The sequence below is a fragment of the Diadema antillarum genome, unplaced genomic scaffold (genome assembly GCF_040938485.1).
Source record: "Diadema antillarum isolate AM-2024a unplaced genomic scaffold, OU_Dant_1.0 seq00000166_RagTag, whole genome shotgun sequence".
Lineage (NCBI taxonomy): Eukaryota > Metazoa > Echinodermata > Echinoidea > Diadematoida > Diadematidae > Diadema > Diadema antillarum.
In genome coordinates, this window is record NW_027271236.1 from 57,496 (window position 1) to 82,871 (window position 25,376).

Here is a 25,376-nt window from a genome sequence, read left to right on the forward strand (position 1 = left end):
TTGTGATATTCGTGAGTGTCATAATTCATAAAGGATGTCTTTAGAAGAAGAACTGAATTGAAACATACAACTGTAGCATGACTACCATGACTTTTTGCACAATGTCTTTTGGCGAAGTGTTTTTGCAGTCTTGACCAAAATGTGACAGTTTGGTCACTCCCAAGTAACATTCCCCACTAAGTCTAGAAATAGAAACAGTGTTCAATAGAGTTTAAAGGGATCATATAGTTTTGGTTGAGACCTAATTTCAGGTTTCTAACATTTTTTGGTGAGATAATCAGAAACCTCTTATGAAATATGAAAGAGCATGCAATTCTATGAGGAATTCAACGTTTATTTGATGAAAATTGGTTTTGAAATGGCTGAGATATCAAAAAAGAGCGATTCTACTAAAGTGTGGGACCCACACTTTATCACGATCGCTTTGTTTTACTTTGTTTTTGGATGTTTCAGTCATTCCAAACCCGATTTTCGTCAAATAAACTTTGAATTCCTCTTAAAATGGTATACTCTGTACTATATAATAAGTGTTTTCTTGGTATCTCGCAAAAAGTTAAAAGCCCAATTCTCATCTCCACCAATACTGTACTATCCCTTTAAGGGCTATTATTATCATCTTTTCTAGTCAATGGGCCATTCAGTTGAAGAACAACAAATTTTCAGTGAACATTTATAACCTTCAAGCACATGTACTGTAAAAGTGGAAATTTTGTGGTATTGAAATTTTCGCACATTCTGCGCAACCAGAAACTAGCGCAAAAATAAAATCACACAAATGTTTTTGCCTGCCATATGTTCCAGTAGTTTTGATTCTGCAGAATTAAAAACACGCGAAACTCTTCTTACCTGGGTGAGTGCGAAAAGTTAGTCTCGCAAAACTATCTACTTTTGCAGTAAGTTTAGGCGTACGTGTTGTATTGTAGTCTGCAGCATTGCATACAACCCTATAGGCCTCGTGTACATTCACCAAATATCTTTAATTTTGTTATATTTTTTTTTAAAGGATTGTTTGTTTGAAGCAAGTTTGGGACAAAGTATCTCTATCATTGTTCTAAAAGGTCATATTGTGGGGGGGGGGGGGGGTAAGGCACTTTAAAGACATACAATGATCTGACATCCGTGAAAAGTATTCTCAATGCGGTAGACATAGCAAGCTCTAGTGCACATTTGTAACAATCAGAAAACTGCATACATTGTATGTGCCCTGTGAGAGACTGAGGAAAGGAGTGTGTGAGCAATGTCATTGTACTGAACTCTTCATCTTGGCCATGTGGCCATGATGTTGCCTTCATAGATATTCCTACAGTATGTCTTGAATTGTTATATTAGTAAGAGCTGCTTTGAGGCGCGAAATGAATGCCACATCAGATTATGATATTAGGAACATTTACATGCATCGTCTGATTCTGTTCATGTGTTCACGGATCTGTTTCTTTTGTATAAATTTATTTTTTTGGTTAATTTGTTTTTCTAAACTCACGTTTCCGCAGGTTAGATTTGACATGTGGACAGTCTCATACAAGTGTAGATATACTGACCATTTTACAGTGGAAAAACAAAAAACAAAACAAAAGCAAAACAAAAGCAAACTGCATTGGCCAGTAAATCTGTCTTCACCTGGTATTTTAATTTCAATGAGAGTCATTGCTGTCATGCCGGCCTCTACTGCTATCCTGCTCAGATTTAGTAAGGGAAGGAAGTACAGTAATTATGGAATCTAGGATGCATTGCCTTTGCCTGACAGATTAAAGTACAGAGAAAAGATGCGAGCAAGATTTTGCCTCTAGCCACGGAGCTCCAAAAGCTAGTTGATGTTCAGACCCTGTGTCTGTCCAGCGATGTTGTATTAAAAGTGTAGTATGTGAACAGAACCATAAATTGGGATTTGTCTGTGGTGTTACCATTGTTTTTCAGGTTGTCACTGTCATGGGGATGCTAGTATTGCCAAAATAAAAGGAAATGTCAGAATTTCGTCAAAAGAAAAGGCCAAAACAGAGGTTCAAGTAGAATACTTGTATGTATGCTTCTTTTAAAGGAGAAGTCCGGACGTTTTTGAAAAAAAATAACCAAAATCTACATAAATAAAGGACCATAATGACTAAGTTTCATTGAAAAAGACCCTCCCAACTCGCCACAATCGATTTTTTAGCATCACTAATTTTGAATCGTAACCGTTCGATTTCTGTACGCCGGCGAGAAAGATCACGTGACAGCGTGACGTTTCATCCTCACATTGCTTTTTGCTTGGAGCGTCAGCTGGCTCGGGGGAGCCCTGCTTGAGCAACGGTGATACGGGCCAAGCAAGCGGTAGTAGCGTACCGCTCAACAGTCTCTGACCACACAGCGGATGCACGCGGCATGATCTATTGCTTCATTAAAAAAATGCCGATGTGTCAAGTGTTAGGGTGTTGTCAATACTTCAACTTTACTAGTAAGTCTTCAAATTGAAGAAATATTTCGATTTTAAATTGATATCTATCCACGATACTACCTTTACATGATCCTGAATGCTACAACACGCAGCCCGATTACGCTGTGTGTATTGGGCTGCTGGTCGTAGTTACCGGCGCGGCGCGGCGGCGGTACCAAGCTGGCGCTGGCGTTTCTTCCTCGGTTCAAGTTACATGTATACTGTCGTATTTTATCACCGTCAGACACACTTTTCAACAGTCTCGGACAACAAAAGAGGCAATAATTCTGACATTGACAGACGGATTTCAGATTGTTCACACTCAGAAGTCGAAAAAACGATCGCGGATTGTGATAGCACTTGGCAGCAGCAGACGTAAATGTATGCCTGCACAGCCCGACAACAGCTAATGCATTGTAAGTGATGGGGTGGACACTAATAAGTACGGCAGTATTATAATACATATATATACATATTTCAATTTAAACGAAAATGTTATAGCATTGCAACTATTTTACATTAATCTTTGAAGATTTTATATAGATATATAACGAAGATTATTTGAATAAAGGAATACAGCGTTTGGCAACAGCACTCCTAAATCGGTGTACGGTCTCCTGCAGTAGCGCCGACAAGGCACACCTATGCAGGCATGCAGATACCGCCCGCAGTCAGCAGTGCAATGGGAGATCGATGCGTAGCTGGGCTTCGCTCGCGGTGCTCTCAGCTGAGGAAACTGCGCCCGATACGTCACGCGCAGTGCATCCTGGGACAGATAGTACGAAGGGCAGCTCGCGACGGATTCGAACATGAAGAATTACCTTATTTAAAAAAAAAATCATAGTAAATGTATCTGATGGTCTTTTCTCGTCGGGAAAAGGGTAATAGGTTCATGAAATATTGTTCTTTACACACGAAACGGCTGATAATCGTCCGGACTTCCCCTTTAATACTTCTGCAGTGCCAGGAATAAGAAGCACCTGACAGACTGTGTGAATAGTCATACTACTTTGCCAGATGAAACAACTAGTTATTTTCATGATTCCTGTGAAGTGGTCACTCTTTTTTTTTTCGAATGCCTGGACACATTTTATTTGTTAATTCTGTCATGATTGACCACCAAACACAAACAATGAAATGTTAATTAGAATGGAAATAACCAAAGTGTTTTCGTGAATTTGATACCTGCTCCCTCTAAAGGTGGTAGAAATGCATTACCTATGGTGTAGAATGGTAAGAGATTTAATTGTGTGACTATTAAATCAAATATGTCCAAGGAGTGACTTGAAATTCTTTTATGTATTGGTACTGATGTTTCTTGGCTGTAGAGCCTGCACTAAACCTAGTGAAATGGATTGTATGACTATCTTATTTTCTATGACACAGACAAGTCCTACTAATAAACATTTGGGGCCAAATGACCTTTAAGACTTGGTGGGCTAAACAGGGTATAAAAGCTATAATGCCAGAGTGACCAGTGCGAAGGATTCATTTTGATATTGGTTGATGGGTGCTAGGGCAAAGGGAAATGGCCGGAGGATGTCCCTGAGAACAAACCCTTCCCCACAGAGGGATAGAGTTCATCAGTCGCATCTTCCCTTCTTTCTCTATTTCTCCTTCTATCTCCTTCCCTTCTTTCAATTTCTCGTTTCTCTGTCTGTAGTCAGACTAATCCTGGCCTCAAATTGCAGCAGATTTGTGACAGACTGCACGGGGTGGTAATAAAGGCCCCAAGATGTCAATTTCCTCTCTCGACCTCAAGCCGGGCCTTTCCTACGAGTTACAATTCAGAGACACTATCAAGCTCTGAATATCCTGTGGAATGTCTCAAATACTTGGTTTTGCTGCATTCTGTTGAAATTATTACAGAGATCCAAGTAGTAGTTGTGAGTTTAAAACTATACATGCAGGAAAAGTCTGCAGAACTGGAATTTCAGAAGGCCTTAGCAAAAAAAATAAAAAATAAAAAATGGTCCTATAAATGAAATTTGTTTGAATAGTAAAGATGATGAAATTTCAAGTGTACATGGTAGAATTTTGTACAGCGTGTTCACTAGCGCTAGCAGTGGTGGAATTTATGCCAAGTTAAACAGATGAGGTGATGTATTTGTACTCGTGTTCACTGTGTGTTAGATTACATATAATGTGTCACTTTTTGTTTATTTCAGATTTTTCACTTTTTCATCAGATTCTGGGGAAAGGGTTGTCAATTTCAAGAATTCAATGTACATGTAAAATCACAGTCTTTCGTCACTTACTGTTGTGTTCAAAGGCACTTGTGGCTTGTAGAATCCTGCGCTGTACCAAACCGTGTGATACCCCTGTTATACAGGGACTTAACTCGCTTCAGGTCCAAACCTGAAGCAAGCTAACCTATCTCTCAGTATAAAAGGTCAAAAACTATGTAGTCTGAGCTAAAGTTAGCCCACTCTCGGTAGGTTGTAGATTGGGTCCGCTTCAGGCCCAAGCTAACATCAGTATAAAAGGTATGTAGATTTTATCTAGGGCTAAATTCACTGACCCATAATCAAAGAAAGCGTGTCTAATCTGGCACTTCCCTGTTGCCACCAGTGTGCTGTGCATTACATGTATGTATACTTGGGTGACCCGCACCTCGTCATAGTTACCCACGCCGATGAAAATCGGCAGGGGGTTATGTAAAGAGTTCCGTATGTTTGTTTGTTTGTTTGTTTGTTTGTTTGTTTGTTTGTTTGTTTGTTTGTTTATTTGTTTGTATGTTTGTTTGTTTGTTTGTTTGTTTGTTTGTTTGTGTACAAGATAACAAGAGAATGGGTAAACGGATTTGCACGAAATGTTCAGGGAATGTTTGGATAATGACAGGAAAGAATCGATTAGATTTTGGTGATAATCGGTTGACCCTTGCAAATTCTGTGTGACCTTGAAGTTTTGACCTCATGGTATAGTGACCATTCCGAAAATTTCCCGTTTCTCACTTTGCGATTTTCCGCTACCATACGAACACATAAACTTCCCAACGATCCGACTTCGCTGCTCAAATGTTCGTAAGAATTCCGAAATTTACGTTTAGGCCTATTTGAGGGACTATGTCCTTCTAGATTTATGAAAGTTCGTTCTCCGTCATCACAAACTGGCCCGTATTTTGATGATTTTTCAAATTAACATTGATTGTTTTTTTCGTTGGAGGAGCATTTTGCTCGGTCGCAGTCACACTGCACGATATGCGTGCTCAATGTCAATGCGTGTGCAAGGCCGCTGAAAATGCATCGCGCTCTACACTGTTGGTGCAAAATTGCACCGGGGACGTTGCGGCGCTCGTTGGTGGCCGAATACTGGTGCAGTAGACATTTGCATTCAACCCTTGCATTGAATAATTCCCGTAGACACTAATCATAGGGGTAATTGCCTAGGGGGTACGTAAATTTTGTTTTTCTTTTTTGCTTTTGTGGATACCATCAAAGATCGTACACTCATACGACCTTTGATATTTGATGATTTTTCAAATTAACATTGATTGTTTTTTTCGTTGGAGGAGCATTTTGCTCGGTCGCAGTCACACTGCACGATATGCGTGCTCAATGTCAATGCGTGTGCAAGGCCGCTGAAAATGCATCGCGCTCTACACTGTTGGTGCAAAATTGCACCGGGGACGTTGCGGCGCTCGTTGGTGGCCGAATACTGGTGCAGTAGACATTTGCATTCAACCCTTGCATTGAATAATTCCCGTAGACACTAATCATAGGGGTAATTGCCTAGTGGGTACGTAAATTTTGTTTTTCTTTTTTGCTTTTGTGGATACCATCAAAGATCGTACACTCATACGACCTTTGATATCATCACACTCTCGGCTTGCTATAATCAAAATATCCCGCAAGAAAAAGTAACGGCGTATTTCTCGATTTTTAGCGCTTTTTCCACGACCCGTCGCGTAGACAATACTCTTAAAACTGGACTTAATTCGCGCGCGCTTGGAAAAGTTCCGATTCTGCACTTTTGACGGTGGAATTTGGGATTTTCGATGGATTTTTGGAGGAGACTTAAGGACTTTCCTGTACTTGAATGAGTGTTAATACCGTATGTGTAATGATGTGATTTGCGTGTGATGTGACTGTAGAACCAAAGATCGTACACTTCAGTGTACGATCTTTGGTAGAACTCACTGGCTGGTGATAAAGCACACTGGCAATTAAGTGGCCGAATTCTGGTAGATGACCGAATGCACATTATGTTTACCCCGACTTTGTACTAAGGCGTGGGTCTGCCGCCTTTGACGGCCCCTCTCTAGTTAATGTTTGCGCGTATTTGAATCACATTTCGCCACTGAAATTCTTTGAAATTCAACTCACATACAGGAAAAATGCTGAAAATTCCAATGGAATCACAAGCTCACTGATCGATATCGAAAATTTGCAGCTATCGTCGTCAAACGCGAACGATACGAAATAGCTGTGCGCTAAGGAAGGGGCCCGCAACTCGTCACCCGCGCTCCCACAGACAAAGCACGTAAAAGACGTGTGCGGGTGACCGTGATGCTCCCATAGACATACACGTAAAAGATGCGTGCGGGGACAGTGGTGATACCGTACGTAGGGTCCTATTCCGATTAAAATTTCCGATTTTCGCGAAAAACTGTTCGGTTTTCACCAAAAATTTGCTTTGCCCTGCCAAGTTTCAGGCATACTGAACACAGTCCCGGGCTTAAATTTTTGTTTAGTGCGCTTAAAACAATTTTAAGCGGGGTGACGGTATTCGGGCCCCTGACGAGGTGCGGGTACCTCGCTATACCGCATTATAGTGTATAACACATACAGTATTCTATGCAGTCACTGTTCACTGTTTGAGAAAACTTTTTTTTTTCACTCTTTGGACATAGCCAACATATTGACATTATTATTAAGATTGTGTATAAAGTATAGATCAGTGTAGTACATACTGGATTATGCTGATGACAGGTTGAATTTTGCATAGAATGTAACAACTGAACTGCATTCATACTCACAAGTAAGCTTGCATACTGCCACTGAATGTTTGTGCTCATGGGAAGCACAGCAGGCTGATGTGGGGGGGGGGGGGTGGTGGGGAGATGGTTACCATGACAAATATTCTGGTCTTGCACGTAACTCAGATGATCTAGAATGGCAGTATAAAAAGTCTGAGCGCGGTGTAAATTTATCTTGCTTTAGAAGCTAGCTAAAGTTGTTCACAGTATAAAAGAGGTAGGCCTATGTGAAAACCGTTAGTTAATACGGCAAACACATTAGTAAGAATAATGTTGCAATGTGCTGCTATAAGACACTCTTGAAACCTGTAATCCAACCCCATGTTTACATTCCTGCCTGTTGATACTAGGTATTTTGTGTCATGTCAGACATAAGATTACCTCACCAGCTGAGGTTGTCAACGGTCTGGTAAGAAGACACTTCAGGGCTTTTTACATTTGTAAATTTTTGCTTAGCCCTGGACCAACGGTGGGGCTAAGGGGGGGGGGGGGGGGCCTTAGCCCCACCGTTGGTACGGGACTGTCCTTAGCCCACTTTCTGTTTACACTCGTTTTTGCCAAAGTGGGCTAGCCCCACCGATAGTACGGTACTATCTGGCCCTGCAAAATAGCAGGGGTTAGCACCGCAATTGCGGTGCCAAGCAAGTGAGTGTAAACAGAACGAAAAAATAATCCTGGGCTAAGCGACGGAGACGAAGTCCGACCCTCACTGACCAATCAGAAACGAGGTAATCAAGTGCTGCCGGTGCGTGCGTGTACGCGTACAGTACACAGCGTAATTATGAATATTCATGTGGTTTGGAAAGTCCGGGGCTAAGAAATACGAGTGTAAAAAGGTCAGTTTTCTCCTTAGCCCCGGACAAGAGATAGTACGGGACTAATTGGCTAGTGTAAAAAGCTGAAAAAATTGGTACGGGACTAACGATAGTCCTGGGTCAGAGAAAGTCCGGGGTTAAGAAACACAAGTGTAAAAAGCCCTTACATGTCTCAAGCAAGGAAAGTGTTTTGCTCTTGGAATCAGTTGGTGGGGGGGGGGGGGGGGGGGAGGGGAACAAGCAAACTACAGTGTATGGTAAGCCACAACTCGTCGTTTGTACTTTTTTCAGTACTTTTAGTTCCTTTTTTTCCGCACACTGTGGTGTTAATGCAATATGTAAATTAAATTTTCCACATTAACTATTTATTTCATTAGCACAAGGTCGAAAGGAGAGAGCGAGAGAGAGAGAGAGAGAGAGAGAAGGATTCTGCCGTTCAGTTGATTGATGGTGTTCTGACATTGAAAGGGCACAGTTAATCTAATTTCGATGCTAACATGTCATGTCTTCATTAGGCTTATCTTCCTTGAGGAAAGTGCCAATGTCTGTTTGAAATCTTGTGTGCGATTAATACGACCTGTGTAATGGCATGTAATCGTATGCTTACCCTGTGTTCTGCAACCCTGTAATGCAGTGTTTGAGTAGCTACTTAACTAGGGGCGCTTTGTCAGACCGAGGTCTTGGCAAATTAGCTTATCCGGAGAGCATTGTGGCAATTGATGTGGTGGTAAATATGGTCCAGTGACTTCAAGAGATCAGTCAAATCATTGGAATTGTTGGTGGTGGTTCTAATGCCTCAGTCACTGGTTGCTAGGATGTATTTTACAACATAAACAAGGTTTTTAATTAGTGTGGTTTAACCTCAGCGCTAGCATTAACCATAACGGAACTTCAGGTTTTTAGTTTGACCCAATATGAATTGATAAATTGACCATACAAGCCTTGATTTTGACCTCATTGAGGGCATGTCCAAATTAAACAGTAACTTAGCAACTAGTGAAGTCCAGCAGTTCAGCGGTATACCTAGTAGGCCTAATATCTATCAACAAAACACTTGACAATTTACTGTATGAACTCCAGTTCCTTTACAACTGAGGGCATGCATGGACATTCTAATCGAGAGTACCAAAAAGTCACAAATGGCTCGAGGTACTCTGTTCAGAACATTATGCTTTTGGCCTCCAAATGTGGTAACTGGGAAACTGAGTCTGGAAATGTGGCGATATTCTGAAACCGCAAACAGTATACCACAACACTACACAGGGATCATGGAAGCTTGCATTGTTGATGCTGTTCTCAGAAACGAATCTGACATATTTGGCAGCCAGTCCTGCCCGCTGTACTTATGTTTCCATGGCAATGGAATCACGGGTACAGCTCAATCACTGATGTGGAGTAGCTGACACACTGACTCCCCTGTGGGCCCCATGGCTGTTCACTTGTCTTTCTTTCTTTCCTGGCCGCTGGCACTTTTCCTACTCGCCATAGTTTGAACGTGAAGGAAAAGTATCGGCTTGTACCAGATTATACAGCAGAGCCTTTAAGAACTGATAGCTCACCTTATGAGTTCTCAATGTTAATGGCATTGGTGCTTGCTTGCAGAATGCATAATTGTGTGGTTTTCCCAGAGTCTTTTCCTCTTGTCATACTATTGTACACAAGGAAACCAAAACACAAAGAACAATGTGGATTGAGTGAAAGCAGCAACATAAGTAGAACACATCAGTGAAAGTTTGAGGAAAATCGTACTGTCAGTGCAAAAAGTTATTAATTTCTAAAGTTTTGGTGTTGTAATGACTGGATAAGGAGACTTCTAGAGTTCATGATGTCATCTGTGGACAGCAATATAAAGAAAATATAGAGAGAATTCCACAAAAATTCATTTTTCATGAAAATTACACATTCTATCAACTTGATACTGACATATGTTAAGGGTAGTAATTATTCCCCCTGCTTTCTGAAAGCGGTTAGTCAAGTGCTCTTTCATTACGCTAGGGAAGTGAAAGCATGTTGAATTTTCTTTATATTTTCTTTATATTGTTGTCCACGCATGATGCTATAAACTCAAGTAGTTTCCTTATCCAGTGGTTTCAACACCAAAACTTTTTAAGTTCATAACTTTTGCATCGATTATCCGATTTTCCTCAAACTTTCATTGATGTGCTCTACTAATGTCACTGCTTTCGCTCAATCCACATTTCTCTAAGTTGGGTTTTGGTTTCCTTTAATACATGCTGTATTGTCTGGTATCGATAGCAAGATTGATTCTGCATTACTGATGCCATATAGTAGATCAGTAGTGATTTCCCTCCCCATTAGCAACAAGAAACGAGTGCTGATGGGCAAAGTTTACTCATCACACAACAAACATGAAGCAAAAATCCAACAGCATTTTATGCGCTGAATGTCAGTTGCAATGAATGAAACAAAACTTGATACACCTCGTGAGTATGATGATGAAGGAAAGAGTGATTGCTTTACATCAACAGTCCCTTTGTGCCAATGCATTCACCAGAGACAATCCTTTCCCTCCTGAAGATCCACTTTTATTGTCATGGAAAGTACAGAGGTACCAAACAACCTGTCAACTAATCGTTCTTTGGAGTCATGTAGCAGGTGTAATTCTCTATCACTCTTCACTCTCAAAGACCCCTTCACACTTCTTTAGTGAACATTAAGTGGTATTTTGAAGTGCGAGAGGCTACTGGTTAATAGGAAACATAAGGTCGTTATTTCTGTTCAAATTATTGAAATTCTTGCGTCATGGTGATTTTATCGCAACTGATCGACAAAGTGCCCTTCAATGTACATTGATGTAAATATGCCCATGTTTGCCCATGATTTTTATCATGGCTACTACAAAACCCTTATCTACATTGATGATGGGCAATTTGTCAATCAGCTGCAATTGTTTTTGTTGTTTGACTCTGCACACAGCAGCCACCTCTCCACAGTAACAAGTTATGCAAGTGCTCCCATGTTCACCAATTGTACTGGTGCCATAACTTTGAAGAAAGATGAAAATCAAATACTCAAATTAGCAGCTCACATTGCAGAAAGCCTTTCTATTGAGGAAACAGGATGTGTAAAACTTTTCAGGAAGATGTCTTCACACTAGAACAAGTTGCTTTGATAACATCCTGAACTTAGAGAATTGAGTTGTTGAAAGAAATTACTCTCATTTTCACACCAATTAGGCCTACTGTAATCCACCAACCCATTTTACAGTAATTCAGTCAGATTAATGTTTCTTTGCTATCCTGAATAGCCCTCAATAATCAACATATCTTTCCATTCTGTTAATATTGTACTGTATCTTTGTAATTTTAGTTGTGCTTGAATGTAGTAGCTGTGTACATGTCTTATTCTTTTTTAATGGAAAAATTTGCTATTTCATTTGTGATATGTTCAATGCAGAAACCTCTGTAAATTTGAAGTTAAAAATTTAAGATAACATTGTGGTTCTAATTCCAAATTCAAACCACTTGTGACTTGTCTTGCTAGTTCCAGTTAGCAAAATGGATTACAATTTCACATATATGGAATACAGTACATGTGTTCTTCACATTCAGATGTGAATGAAGATGACATTCACACTGTGTTCTTGACCTTGGATGATGTGGGAGAAAGTGCGAGCTGATATTGAGCAAAGTTGCAGTACAAGAAAAGTTGTTAAGGCTAAACACAGACTAAGGTTTAAAGGTCATATGCTACAGGTTACAGTTGAGATTGTGGAGTCTGTCTGACCCACCCAAATATCCTGCATTGATAGAAATGGCTATGGATGCATTCAGAATGTATTCAGAATCAATGAGGAATGGATATGACTGGGTTCATCTGGTGGGCGTGCACCTGCCCTGTACCCAACCCTGGATGATGTCTCTTGGCACCCATGCCAGCCCTGGCTTTTCCTCCTTGGCATATTATCAAAATGGGGAATATCCTAGTGCTGTTCTGAATGTTGGTTTTCTATCTTATTAATAGTAAACACATAAATACACAGAGTCAGTGGAAGGGCATCTACAAGAACACATTAAACAAAAACTTGCACTGTAGTGTCGATGTATCATGTGGTAATAGAACCCTACAGTCTACATGGTGTATAACTAAGGCTTACATACTCCTGTACCTTGACCTTTTAATATGGTAGGATTAAATATGTAGTCACATAGTTACTTTTTCTTTAGATCGTCTGTGCACAGACTTTCAATCTTGTATTTCTAGTTGACTAAGAAACCTGCAGAATTATTGTCAGTTATTGCCAATCACATATCGATGCAAGAAACATTAATATGCTTCATTGGCAGTGCTAAGGTTTGAGTTTTGAGAAAGAAATACCGGTAATGAGGGCAATGACTCAGCATTTTTGTGCAATATTGCTTGTTTATGCCTTAACATATTTCGTCTCAAAGATAAAGAATTCTGTGTTTTTGAACAGTTTGTATTTGTTCCAAAATTTACTACTTTAACTTATTGTTACTATTTCATTGGGTAAGGTAAAACTTATTTCATTTGAGCTGTGTTTTCGTCATGTACAGTAGCAGTATTTTAGTAACGTTTCAATTACAGTAAATTCAGTAACATAATGTGGAGGATTGATTTCAATACTTCTCTCTCAAATTGGCACATTTGTCTTTTTTGTGAATTTGTGCAGATTCAGTGAATTCTATCGATTCCATGTATTTTATATATAGGAAATTCACTAAATATATGATTTTCCAAATTAATGAACAAGATAGTAATTTCTGCTAGAATATCAAACCAAGACTTGATGGGATCAAGGAGCTATGTGTAGCTCTTTGATTTGATTACGGATATTCATGTCTTGTCAGCAAGCATGTTCACACAAGAATCGCCCATAAATTATATTTTTGTATGTACAGGAGTTTCCTTTTTTGGGACATTCACTGTGTATACCAGCACCCAGATATAATTGGCTAAAGTTGGACAAAAGAGCAAAAAATGTATTCTTGAATGGAACATCTTATGATTGATTTATCCAGTTTATCCACATTGATAGGAAAAAAAGTAATTGACTACTAGTACATGGTAAGACAAGCAGTGCAAAAGTCTAGTGCATGTATTTATAAGTGTACAAAATGTATCCTGGCAGTGTCTTCAAGGATGGGGCCCAACCAGACTCTGAGAAACGATTAATCTTGTGATCTGTTTTCCTGACAGATAGGCCTCTTTTCACAGACTTGTTGACATAATCCCTTAGTCTCGCATCAATCACCTTAGACTGGCTTGCCTTGCGATGCTTTTTCCAACCCAACTTTACTCTGCTTGGCCCGTTTCTGGTAGCAATACGTCTTGTTTAGGTAGGGGGAAAAATTCACTCCATGTATTTCTTTTCGTCATACCAAAGTGATATTGATGAGGCAGGGAGCTGCTCCCTGATGCCAAACACTTCTCCTAGCTGTCTCATTACCAACAAGCTGTACATCCTACATGAGCGGATGTCAATAGTATTTCACATTTAAATCCTCAAAAGAGTTTGTAAATCCACAGGGCCTGCAGATGCACTTCAAACCAAAGGCGCGACAAACCTAATTGCCATTTTGTCTGAGGTGACCTGAAATAACAATTCGGCAAGTAACATGAATTGGCACCCGCCTGCAGAAAGCATTGGATCTTGCTCTGAATGCTCATTTTCAGCGGGAGAAGTATTTTTTTTTTTCATGCGCTAATAGGTTTTGTAAGAAGAAATATCAAGTGGTGTCATTTTAGAATTCTACAGTTGAGTGCATGGTATGGGATTCAAACAGGAGCTGCATCAGTTACAGCTCTAAATATCATTTATATGACATACAATTTGCTATTTGGTCAATACTGTAAATGCATAAATGTTCACAGTACATTTATTTTCGCATATTTTGTGCTACTTCTGAATAGCGCGGATTCTAAAACCCACAAAAATATCTTCACAATTTTATCTGCACATTTTGAATGGGTTGACAAGCGCACAGCACGAATTCAAGAACCCACTAATATGTTTTTAAGCTGTTCAGCATGAAAAAATAATCACGCGAAAATATTGACTTTTACTATGATATCTACAAAGTATAAGGGATAAATTTCCTCTTGCAGTTGATGTATTACAATTCAGCTAGAGGATCGTAAAATATTAAAGAGTTTCATTTCAGTTACACCTTTGGGGCATCTAGATAGGTAGCATGTTGTTCATTGAATAAACAAATGCCATGTTAAATGATCTTTATGGATTATTTCTGAATCTTGACAGGTCCTACAGAAAAGTCAGGAAGATTAAAAAAAAGAATGATACAGTTTCGCTTCAGATAGAGCTTGAGGTTTTCAAATTTTTTTTTTATGATGATTTTTTTTTAAACATAATGGGAAACCTTATGAAATATGAAAAAGCATTTTATGATTCTGAGAGAAATTCAAAGTTTATTTGATTAAAATTGGTTTGAAAATGGCTGAGATGTCTAAAACAAAGCGATCCTAATAAAAGATAAAAGGTGGAACCCACCTTTTATTAGGGTCGCTTTGTTTTACTTTGTTTTGGATATATCCATTTCAAAATGGATTCTCTTGAAATATATATTGAAATCCTCTCAGAACTGTATGCTTTCTAACATTTATAAAGTGGTTTCAAAGTATATTGTGAAAAGTTAAAAGCTTTGAAATTCTCACCTCAGCCAATACTATACTACGATGTATGCTATCCCTTCAAAATAAAAACATTGTTTCTTATGGTTTTATTCACCTGTTCTCTTTTAACATGGAGAATTGACTTTGCAGTATCATGTACAAAGTATGTACAATGGATCCATCATGGAATATTATACATTGTATCTTATGGTAGCTCTCCAAATAACCTGTTTGTAATTGCTGCCTTTTTTTTTTTCTTTTTTCTTTTTTTAGATGGGTAGATCAGTTTCCAGAAGTGCCAATCATACTTGTTTTGTTCAAAATGATCCTTGATCATTTGTTAGCCTTTGTCAAACCCAGGTGCATTTTTAGTGCCACAAAAGCATGAAAGAAAAATATGAAATTAAATATATCTATTCACACTGTACTCCAGTCAACATCTCTTCCTAGACAGAGTAGTTTATTCCAGATGCACAGGAAATGGTTTGTGTGTTTGGCATAAATCATAATTATTGGTGCATAATGGTATAAAATACATTGGAGTTTTCCCTGGCTTGCTCCTTGAACTGTGTGACTTTTGATTGGGCTTATTACTCACTGTTGGTCAATATTCCACTATATTCTATGCCATCAACTTACAATGTATTTGGAGTGTGTGTTTGTGTGTATGTTGATTTTATGTTGGGAATGTAATGTGCAGTTTTCTCTTTCAAAAGAAGCACAAACTTCACGTATGATGCCTAAATGATTTTATAGAAATGTTCCAACACAAATATATTTCTTTTGGCACTTGACTTCAGGATTTTTATAAGCAGAGATGATGCCAAACTTTTGATTGATAGACTTTATACAATGTAGAGTGCAAGGCAAGTCAAAATCAAAAGAGATGTAAAAAGTCACCCCTAGTCAAATGTCATGTACACATTCTAATAAACATTGACATAATCCTTCTTTATGTCAGTTGTCAGTGTAATCTATGCAGCTGACTCAATACTCATTTGCTTTTTTGTTTTGTTAAAAAATAAATGATGCTACTAAAACAAGACTGGCAAGTTTTATTGTTCAGTTGCACACAAACTTCATTCTCTTCCTTTGCTAAGGGGTTGAATGAAATCGTATGTGCTGGAAGTTTTATAGTAAGGCTCATTTTGTACTGTGCTTCATTCTGTTTCTTTTACTGCAGAGATGCTTCGTTTGGTGCCTGTACCTACAACCTCACGTTACTGGACTGCCTCAAGGGAATTGACAAGGCAGTCACCCACGGCTTCCTGGACTTTGAGAACTTTGACATTGAAGAATATGAACATTATGAGGTGAGGGCTTGCTCTCCAAAGGACAAGTTCACCTTAATATTGCTGTATTCACTCAATCCATATGTATATTAAGGTGGACTTGTCCTTATATCTTCCATGTTTTCCCTGCCCAGCTAGAGATGTTAGTACTATTACATCACACTATAACAATTTGCAGTACTTTAACTCGTGATGTGGCAGGTTTATGTGCTCACCCTAACTGATAGAATTCCAAGTTCTCATTTTCTACCCTCAGACAATTTAACTCAAAGTTATCAGTAATTATAGACTTGGAACAGTGTAGTGACTTGCAAGTACACAGGGGTTGTACAGTGAACCTGCTTGGCTAGGGCCCATCTATTGTGATTTGGACAAGCGGAACAGTTTCATTTCTAATGCAAAAGTAGTGATGTTGAACCTAGCAAGCCCCAGAAATTGCATTTCTGTGCATTGCAAGTAGTGATGTTGAACCTAGCAAGCCCCAGAAATTGCATTTCAGTGCATTGCATTTGTGTGCACATGGTACTGTACATGTACATTTTGATTTTCAAGATTTTATGTACAATACGTAGTACATTTAATCATATTCTCTTTACAATAATCATTATGTATACATGTTTCACAGGATAAATCAAAACAAAAATGTTCTTTCATTTTTATTCTTGTTCATAAGATATAATTCTTTGTGTTGTTGCAGAATCTTCATAATCCTCTAACATAACAACAGATTATGAAATTGGCAACACACTACTGGAAGATTTGCTTTTTTTTTGGGGGGGGGGGGGGAGAGGTATATACACTCTGTGCGGTTTCTTTATCCCGTGATCATATAGTATGGTACTCCACTTGCTCCATCAGTGAAAGCAAATATGTGATGAAGAGATGAAAAATTGAATTTTGTTCAAAGGAATATTACACACAAGGTTTATCCCCACAGAAGCGCCCCATTTAAAACTACTGTAAAAGTGGATATTTTCGTGCGACTAATTTTTCGCGCTTCGCCGGGTCAGAAGAGTTTCGCGTGTTTTTAATTCCGCGGAATCAAGACATCATGCACAGGAACGTATGGCAAGCAAAAATATTCGCGTGCTTTTATTTTCGCTCTAGTTTCCGATTGCGCAAAATGCGCGAAAATTTCAACACCGTGAAAATTTCCACTTTTACAGTAGAGTAGTACCCTGTTATAGGGAAACTGCTGTACATACTTGCAAGCATACAAATATAATTTTGCAGAGCACTTTCCAATAGAGAATGCAAGTTGATAGATTGTAGGTTGAAACCTGTACCCTCTACACATAGACTTTAGAAGTTTCTGTGTTGGCCATTAATGAAGGCATTTGGTTTTCATGTTTAGTTTCTGTTTCGTAACGCACAATAATGATCACAAGTTATTGAAGAAAAGTGAAGAGCTGCCATTGTTGCACATTTAGATATTATGCTGCATAGTAGCATAAATGAAGATAGGTCAGTTTACATGTCATATAGTGAGCTATTTGCGGTCACTTAATGGTTATGACTTGTTTGGTGATACGCTTACAGCTTATCACCTATTTGCATTTGTCATAAATCTTCCGTTTTATCTTTTTTCTTCTTTCTTTCTGACGTATTTTGTCAATGCTATATCTCTACAATGACTTGACCAATTACTGTAACATGAAAGTTTCAGTCATTTGATCTCATGTCAATATATCGATAAAGAAAACTTGTCATAGCATTAACTTATATGCGACGTCATTTAGGCGCCATTTTGTGATTTAGAGATGATGTCCAATGATCAATCATATCGTCGTCCTAAATGTCATATCTTTATCATTTTTAGTGGAGAAAATGTTCATGTGACGGCTAGTCTTCTTGCACAATACTTGTTAGGTTATCATGACATGCGCGTATGCCATCTTAAAGTGACGAGTTTCATATCTCGTGTTGCTTTTCTAGTATACATAATTATGTAAAACTATCGATCTCGGCATTTATGTCAATATGGAATCAACTACAATTAAAGGACTTTATTTGATACTTCTCTTGACTTTTGTGTCAGAATAGGAAGTTATTATAGTTTGTTTTGTTTGTTTTTTAGTACTGGAGACTAATTATGCATTTTGGCTTTTTATTCTAAAGTGTGGGTATGAAGTATATATTCATTCAAAATTAATGTAATCTCAAGACGTATGGAGAATAGTTATTGACCTATATTTACATGTCGTACGCAATTCATACAACAGACTTCAAACACTGCATAGTTTAGACTTTGAGGTGCATGTTCAGTACTAAAAGTATGTTAGGACCTCAACAGAAATGGACATTGATGGAGTCACTTTGCCTGTAGCAATAACTAAAATCTTGGAAAATGTAATAAAAGTATCAAGGGAGCTACCTTTGAAAATAGCACTTCATAAAGTCACAAAAATATCATTGCAGGGTGCATGCTACTGTACCCATAAGTGCCCGCTGAAATATGAGTAGAGGTACGCTGTAGCTTTATTAAGAGGGTGAAGTGTTTTGATCGAACCATTATGAAGTATATTTTTTGGTGATGGATTTAGAGGATGAGTCTGATCCTGCCAAAATGAAACGGGAATCTTCTGCCTGTGGACAAGGAGAGGTCAATATACCAGATTACAGTCATGCCAGAGACAGCCAGACACATTCAAGCAGTCTTCAAAAAGAATTTATGTCCCCCCCCCCCCCCAAGTATTCTCTGCCCTGTGACCCACCTTTACACTTTCTGTGCCCAATGATCCCTAAGTAGGCAACTCTTATTTTGATGTTCCTCATTGGATTTATCCCATCATGCCTGAGGGCTTAACATGTATTTTTTTGCTTCATTAATCACTACATTCAATATCCTGTATCACCCTGCATCGATGACGGAGATAAAATGTCAAATGCAGGGATACAGTCGTTCATCATAATCAAGTTAATTTCATATAGGGCCTAAATCAAATTACTTGAACTTTCATCAGAATTATTGAACAACACAGCATTTAAGATTCTGGCTCCTATATTCTGGCTCCTATAGATGGGTAAAAATGGTACATGTATCTAGAGGCCAAAATGTAAAATGCTAAAATTATTATAAGGAGAGACAGAGGAAAAGAGATAGATGTGTTCAATAGTTATACACGATGCATACATACTAGAACATGGAAAGAGAGGTATTGATTAGTGGTTGATTGATTGTTTGATTGATTTAATCAATTGATCAGGATAGATCAAAAGACAAAGTAGATGGGGTGTTACTACATGTGTAGTGTGTATAAAGAAGGGGGATTTTTTTGACTGCATCACTTCCATAGTACAGGGTAGCACAATTACCTTGTATCGTAAGATGTGTCACATACTTTAACATGGCCCATAATGTCAGTTGAAATTGCTCTGCTATTTGTGGATGTGACTACCAAAAGACATCTGAAACGTGATCATGTTTTCAACCCAGGAAGCATTTACAATAAGTGCCTCAAATCTATGGTCCTGTTCGATTGCTTCTTTGAAAACACCATCCACTGCAGGGCTGTATTCATGATTCATACAGATTCCTATTACACATCCTCAGAGGAGTCAATATCAAACTGTGCATTTTGCTACAGACGGTCATTCCTTAGCATATAATCTGCACGTGCCCCCAAATATTGCAAGTTAATTTCACAAATATGCCCTCTCCAGCCAGCTGAGTGATATGCATCTGAATCTGATTTCCGTTCCATCCCAAGTGCGCAGCGCAATTAATTCTCGATTGCTGTGTAGGAATGCGGGAAGGTGCATGAGCATCCAATTTTGAGATGATTTCCTTCCTCCAGTATTTTACAATCAAACCCCACTCCCTGGCTACAGCATCGTTTCCTCATCGCTGTCTCTACTCCGGATCCCGCTTCCTGGGGGCTGAATGCATACTGCTGGTTCCTCCCAGGGCAATTTTGTTGGAGAAGTCATCCCACTGTAATTGGTCGTTGAACTCTGGGAGGGCCTTAGCCATGTCTGGTATTGGCCTGCATGCATTGCATTATCAGTGGTTTTGTGAATGAAGCTTGTTGAAACTGGTATAGTTGATCAATCAGGGAAATATCTCGATCACAGTGTGATCGAAACTTTGTACAGCGGTACCTGTTATAGATAATGCAGAAAATTCAGAAATATTCAAAATACACATGTATGTGTCACTCAAATTTTGAAATGTACCTGTGTTGATTGTGCTATTGTTTTTTTTTTTGTTTTTTTTTACATTGATCTTTCAAATGAATGAAAGAATTAGTGATGATATTGTTCCAGGGACAGTTGAGGTTATCACTTTGATGCTGATGTATCAATGCAGTTTAGAAAGTTTTGTTGTGCTGCAGCACTGTAAGCACACCCAGTGTTTCTGCATCTAGATTCCATCCTTAAAGGACAAGTTCACCTTAATTTATGTTTCACTTTTCTGGCATAATACAAGAGCACTTGACTTCTCTCTTTCAGAAGGCGGGAGAAATAATATTACCCTTAACACATGTCGGTAACGAGTCGAGGGAATGTGTACTTTTCAACAACAACAAAATTGAATTTGGTGGAATTCTCTTTTTATTTTCTTAAAAACCCTTCTACGCATGTGGCATCACAAACTGTAGTAGTTGTTTCTCAACCAGCTATGGCAGCACTTAAACTTTGAAAAATCATAACTTTTGAACAGATAATTCAATTTTCATCAAACTTTCACGTATACATGTGTAATACATATATTGCTGAACGGTATACATTCACTCAATCAACTCATGTATGCTAAGGAAAACATGTCTTTAAATCTCACCCAGTAACAAAGACACATGGACATGCTTGCACAGAACCCTGCAGTTGATCTCTAGGGTCCAGACATAATGTCAATGTACACTGTAGTAACTTACCAAACTCCCGTATAAGGTGTAGTACTGTAAAAGTGGATATTTTCGTGTGACTAATTTTTCGCGCTTGGCCGGGTCGGAAGAGTTTCGCGTGTTTTTAATTCCGCGGAATCAAGACATCACGCACAGGCACATATTGCAAGCAAAAATATTCGCATGCTTTTATTTTCGCGCTAGTTTCTGGTTGCGCGAAATGCGCGAAAATTTGAACACCGCGAAAATTTCCACTTTTACAGTATACGAATAATTTATGAGTTGTGAGTGCATTAGGGCACGAATATCGCACGAGGCGCGAGATAAGCCACTGGTCTATTCAACAAGGCGGGAACAGAAATTGAGGAAAAAATGCTGAAATGAAAATGAAAATTATTCAACTGGGCATATGCGGGCACTAATCTGATATATCTATCAGTAAAGAATTATACTTGAAGATTATTACATGTTAGTTTCATTTGGGGAAATAAAGTCGAAAAGTGATAAAATCAGCTTTCCAGGATGATACAGTTTTAAACATTTTCACATAATACAGCTCTGATTGACATTTTTGCGCAAATTTCTGAAAGGAATTGATTTTTGTTTTACATGCTTTATTATTAAGTGAAATTTCATTTCATGTAATAAATAGATTTATAAGCAAAATATAGCCAACATTATGATAATGTTCAAAATGAATCTTCAGATTGCTCAGCAAGAGGGCGGCTTGGAACAACGATCATCAAAGGCACAAGTGCACCGGTGGAATTCTTTTGTACATCAATAGAAATCTGACAACTGTTTGAATAAATTACAGCCAGTTGGAACTCCATGTATAAAACCTCCTTGGTATAACACACATATAAAATACACACGCATACACACATTCAGCACACACCACATGTGCACAGCATGTACAATGTATGATAATGAGCTTCAAAGGAGACATTCTAATTTTATGTTGAGAGATGGTGGAAAGACGTGAAATCTTTCCTCCCACACAAAACCTGAAAGTGGCATGTTTATAGTTGATAGGCACTACATCTATGGCATGCATGATGACATCCTATAAAGATCACACATGCTCCATACTACAAACAATGTACATTTGCCAGTATATCCTTTTTTTTTTTCTACATGATGTCAACGCTTGGGTTTGCTTGCAATCAAAGCTTCTATGGGACAGTATGTGTGGATAGCAATTGTCAAATTTGCTGGTTTCCACTGCATTGTTGGTGCCCACTCATTCATAGCAGGCATGTCTACAGTTCAAGATAAACACTGTCGTGTTGGTGATTCGGTGGCATTGTGTAAACTTTCCCACACTATGTCAAGATTTTGCACAAACTGTCATGCCAAATAACAGTCCTTTCTTTTCTCTCTCTCTTTCCAATCCCACACTTGACTCTTATTCCATGGCAGGGATTCAGAAAATCCTTTTCTTGAGATTGGACAAGTCAACAACAACAGTAACAAAAGTGCTGGAATAGATAGTGCCACCCTCAACTGCTTTTAAATGCAGTTTATGTGCCGAGTTGTAAACAATGCTTTTTATACCCTCCATACCTTGACTTTAGCACGTACTTCACCACACATTTAAAAGAAAATACTCTGTATGACAGTGATTAGAGTGCACAATGGCATTCAAGAATGATTCCCCCCCCCCCCCCAAATCTGTGAACCATTAAAGTTTCTGGGGCACTCTAAATACTAATGGTTATCACTGATACAACATATGACCAATTAGTGTCAAACTACTGCTGTGACATAGATCTAGAAGAAATAGACAGGTGCTGGAATATTCTTGAATTTCATTGAATGCCCAGTACATAATTCTAGTGACAGTGGACAACAGGGCAAATTTGATTGAGAGTGGCGACATGAATTTCTCTCATCTTCTCAGGGAAACATAGATGAATAAACTTACACGAGGGTGCAATATAAGTTTGCAATTACTTCAAATGTAAGGTAAAAAAGATTTACATATAGTTGCTACAGTGAAAAATAGACCTGTATGTACCAAAACTCAAAACTCTTCTTTGGGTTTGTGCACAAATGTGGATGATAATAATGATGATGAACAGCTTTGTATGTTTCACTATTTATCTGTATAATATTCAAAGGTGCCCGGCTCTCACAGAGTGTCACACATCTTTCACAAAGTTGCTGGAAAAAAACAGGTCTTCAGTTCAGATTTCAAGGTCTAGCATTGAGTTTGGTTTGCACCAAGCTGTCTGGCATGTGGAGTTATTGTGCTGTGTAGATACCATCTACAAAAGCCATTGATTGTATTCTTCATTTTATCACACTCTATTGGATTGCATACCTAGAATGTGACGTCCGCATTATATATTTGGAAGCAGCTAGGGGAACAACTGAATAGATAATGTGTTTTGATGGCTTGACTGAGTGCTGGATGGTATTGCAGCCTTTTACCTCAAGCAATTAATTTACATCCTTTGGACAATATAACTAATCATCTCTGTTTTTGACCTTGCTCTTTTGCAGAGAGTGGAGAATGGCGACTTCAACTGGATTGTACCAAATAAATTTCTGGCCTTCAGTGGACCCCACCCAAAGAGCAAGATTGAAAATGGTAAAAAAAAACAAGCACACACAGCAACAAATATTTACAAAGAAAAAGAAAAAGAAATCGAGATTGAGTTGTATCATCCCGATTATTTCTTGGTTGAATGAGGACATGAAGGAATGGAAGTTTGGGTGCAGTACCAACAACTGAGAGTAAATTTGGATGTCTTTTTTTTTTTCCAACTCAATTTCAAAGAGTCATAACCTTGGGTCATATTTTTACTTAATTATCAAAGTGCTTTTTCATGATGGGGCAGTGAACTATTATGCATAGAAAATGTTGAGTTGTTTGTGTAGGATGCTTTGAGATCGTTTTGAATGAGGCAGAATAGTGGGGTACAAAGCTAGAGTACTCCTTTTCCAATGTGTACTGTCTTTGCCATGTTGCAGCTCAGTATCCAGACTCATCTTGGTTTTTTTTTTCTTCTTTAGATAATTATTTACCTTATTCTTTACCCAAGTTACAATGAATGCATTCATAGTCAAGGTGGGGAGCACTACCATTATTTACAACACTAGAGCATCTTTGTCATCCACTCACCTAGTATATGTAGGGGCTTATAAGTAAAAAGACTTGTAAATATATTTAAGTATGCAAATTGAATTAGCATGACATTTATTGGAGCTTGATCAGCCCACAGCCTGGATACTAGACTAACTACTGACATACATTAACTTCTGTCAGATCCTGACATCAAGTCCCGAGAAGTAATAGGTGACTCTCCATGTATCCATTAAACGTCTTTCTTTATGATAGGCTATCCCTACCATGCACCGGAGGCATACTTTCCCTACTTCAGAAAACACAACATCACAGCGATAGTCCGGCTGAACAAGAAGATCTACGACGCCAGGCGGTTCACCGACGCCGGCTTCGACCACTACGATCTGTTCTTCATCGACGGCAGCACGCCCAGCGACGCCATCCTCCAGAAGTTCCTCACGTTATCAGAGAATGCTGAGGGAGCCCTTGCAGTCCATTGTAAAGGTGAGGCTGGTGTGATGTTCTTATATCATGTATGTGTGATGTCTTCTCTAACACTGAGTTGTATAGGGTTCAGTTCAACTGTGTAATGGCAGAAGTTCATGAGATATATCTATTTGGAAAGTCAGTGCTTGGGTGATAACTTCACTAGCTCATATATTTAGCCAAAGTATTCATTTTTAGTTTGTGGGTAATGAGCACCAGAGGATGATTCTGACATATGAAACAAGCAAGTGCCCAGAGGGGATGCATGTATACGGGTAATTCCATGAAGTTGGGGCAGTGTCCATGTAGCATCATGATATTTGAAAAATACATTTCAGCATAACTCAATATTAATTATGCTATACATTTATTGTTTGTAGACTTTACATTTGCATTGAGGCCACACATTTTCCTGGAAATTTTGTGCCATTCAGACTCAATTTTGATGAGGTTATTAAACAATATGTAACGGTGTCCTGTAGCATCGTGACGTGTCCATGTAGCATCGTGAAATTTTAACATTTGGTCCTAAGAGACAAATTATGGCAATTAGCTTGACCAAAATTTGATGCAATATGCATATTTATTAGATTAGTCAGATAGCTAAATATCTCAAATTTCCTGTACACAGTTTTAATTCTAAAAGAAAATTACAAAATGTATCACGATGCTACGCGGTGTCCTTTTTTGTTACATTAGGTTGACACCGTGTAGCATAGTGACACATTGTGTAATTTTCTTGTATAAGTAAAACTGTGGAAAATAGAGTTAAGATATTTAGCTATCTGACCAATCTAGTAATTATGCATATTATATCAAATTTTGGTCGAGCTAATTGCATTAATTTGTCGTTTAGGACCAGA

General features: G+C 38.5%; 1 protein-coding gene across 7 annotated transcripts in view; it reads left to right on the plus strand.

Annotated features, from left to right (window-relative positions):
- Window positions 1-25,376, plus strand: part of LOC139728138 (dual specificity protein phosphatase CDC14A-like) — a 75,102-nt gene that overhangs the window by 17,847 nt on the left and 31,879 nt on the right. For all 7 annotated transcript variants that reach the window (XM_071639098.1, XM_071639102.1, XM_071639103.1 and 4 more), the window contains exons 6-8: window positions 16,002-16,131; window positions 23,463-23,550; window positions 24,301-24,531. In XM_071639098.1, the coding sequence (XP_071495199.1) occupies window positions 16,002-16,131; window positions 23,463-23,550; window positions 24,301-24,531 (449 nt within the window). The remainder of the gene's footprint in view (window positions 1-16,001; window positions 16,132-23,462; window positions 23,551-24,300; window positions 24,532-25,376) is intronic.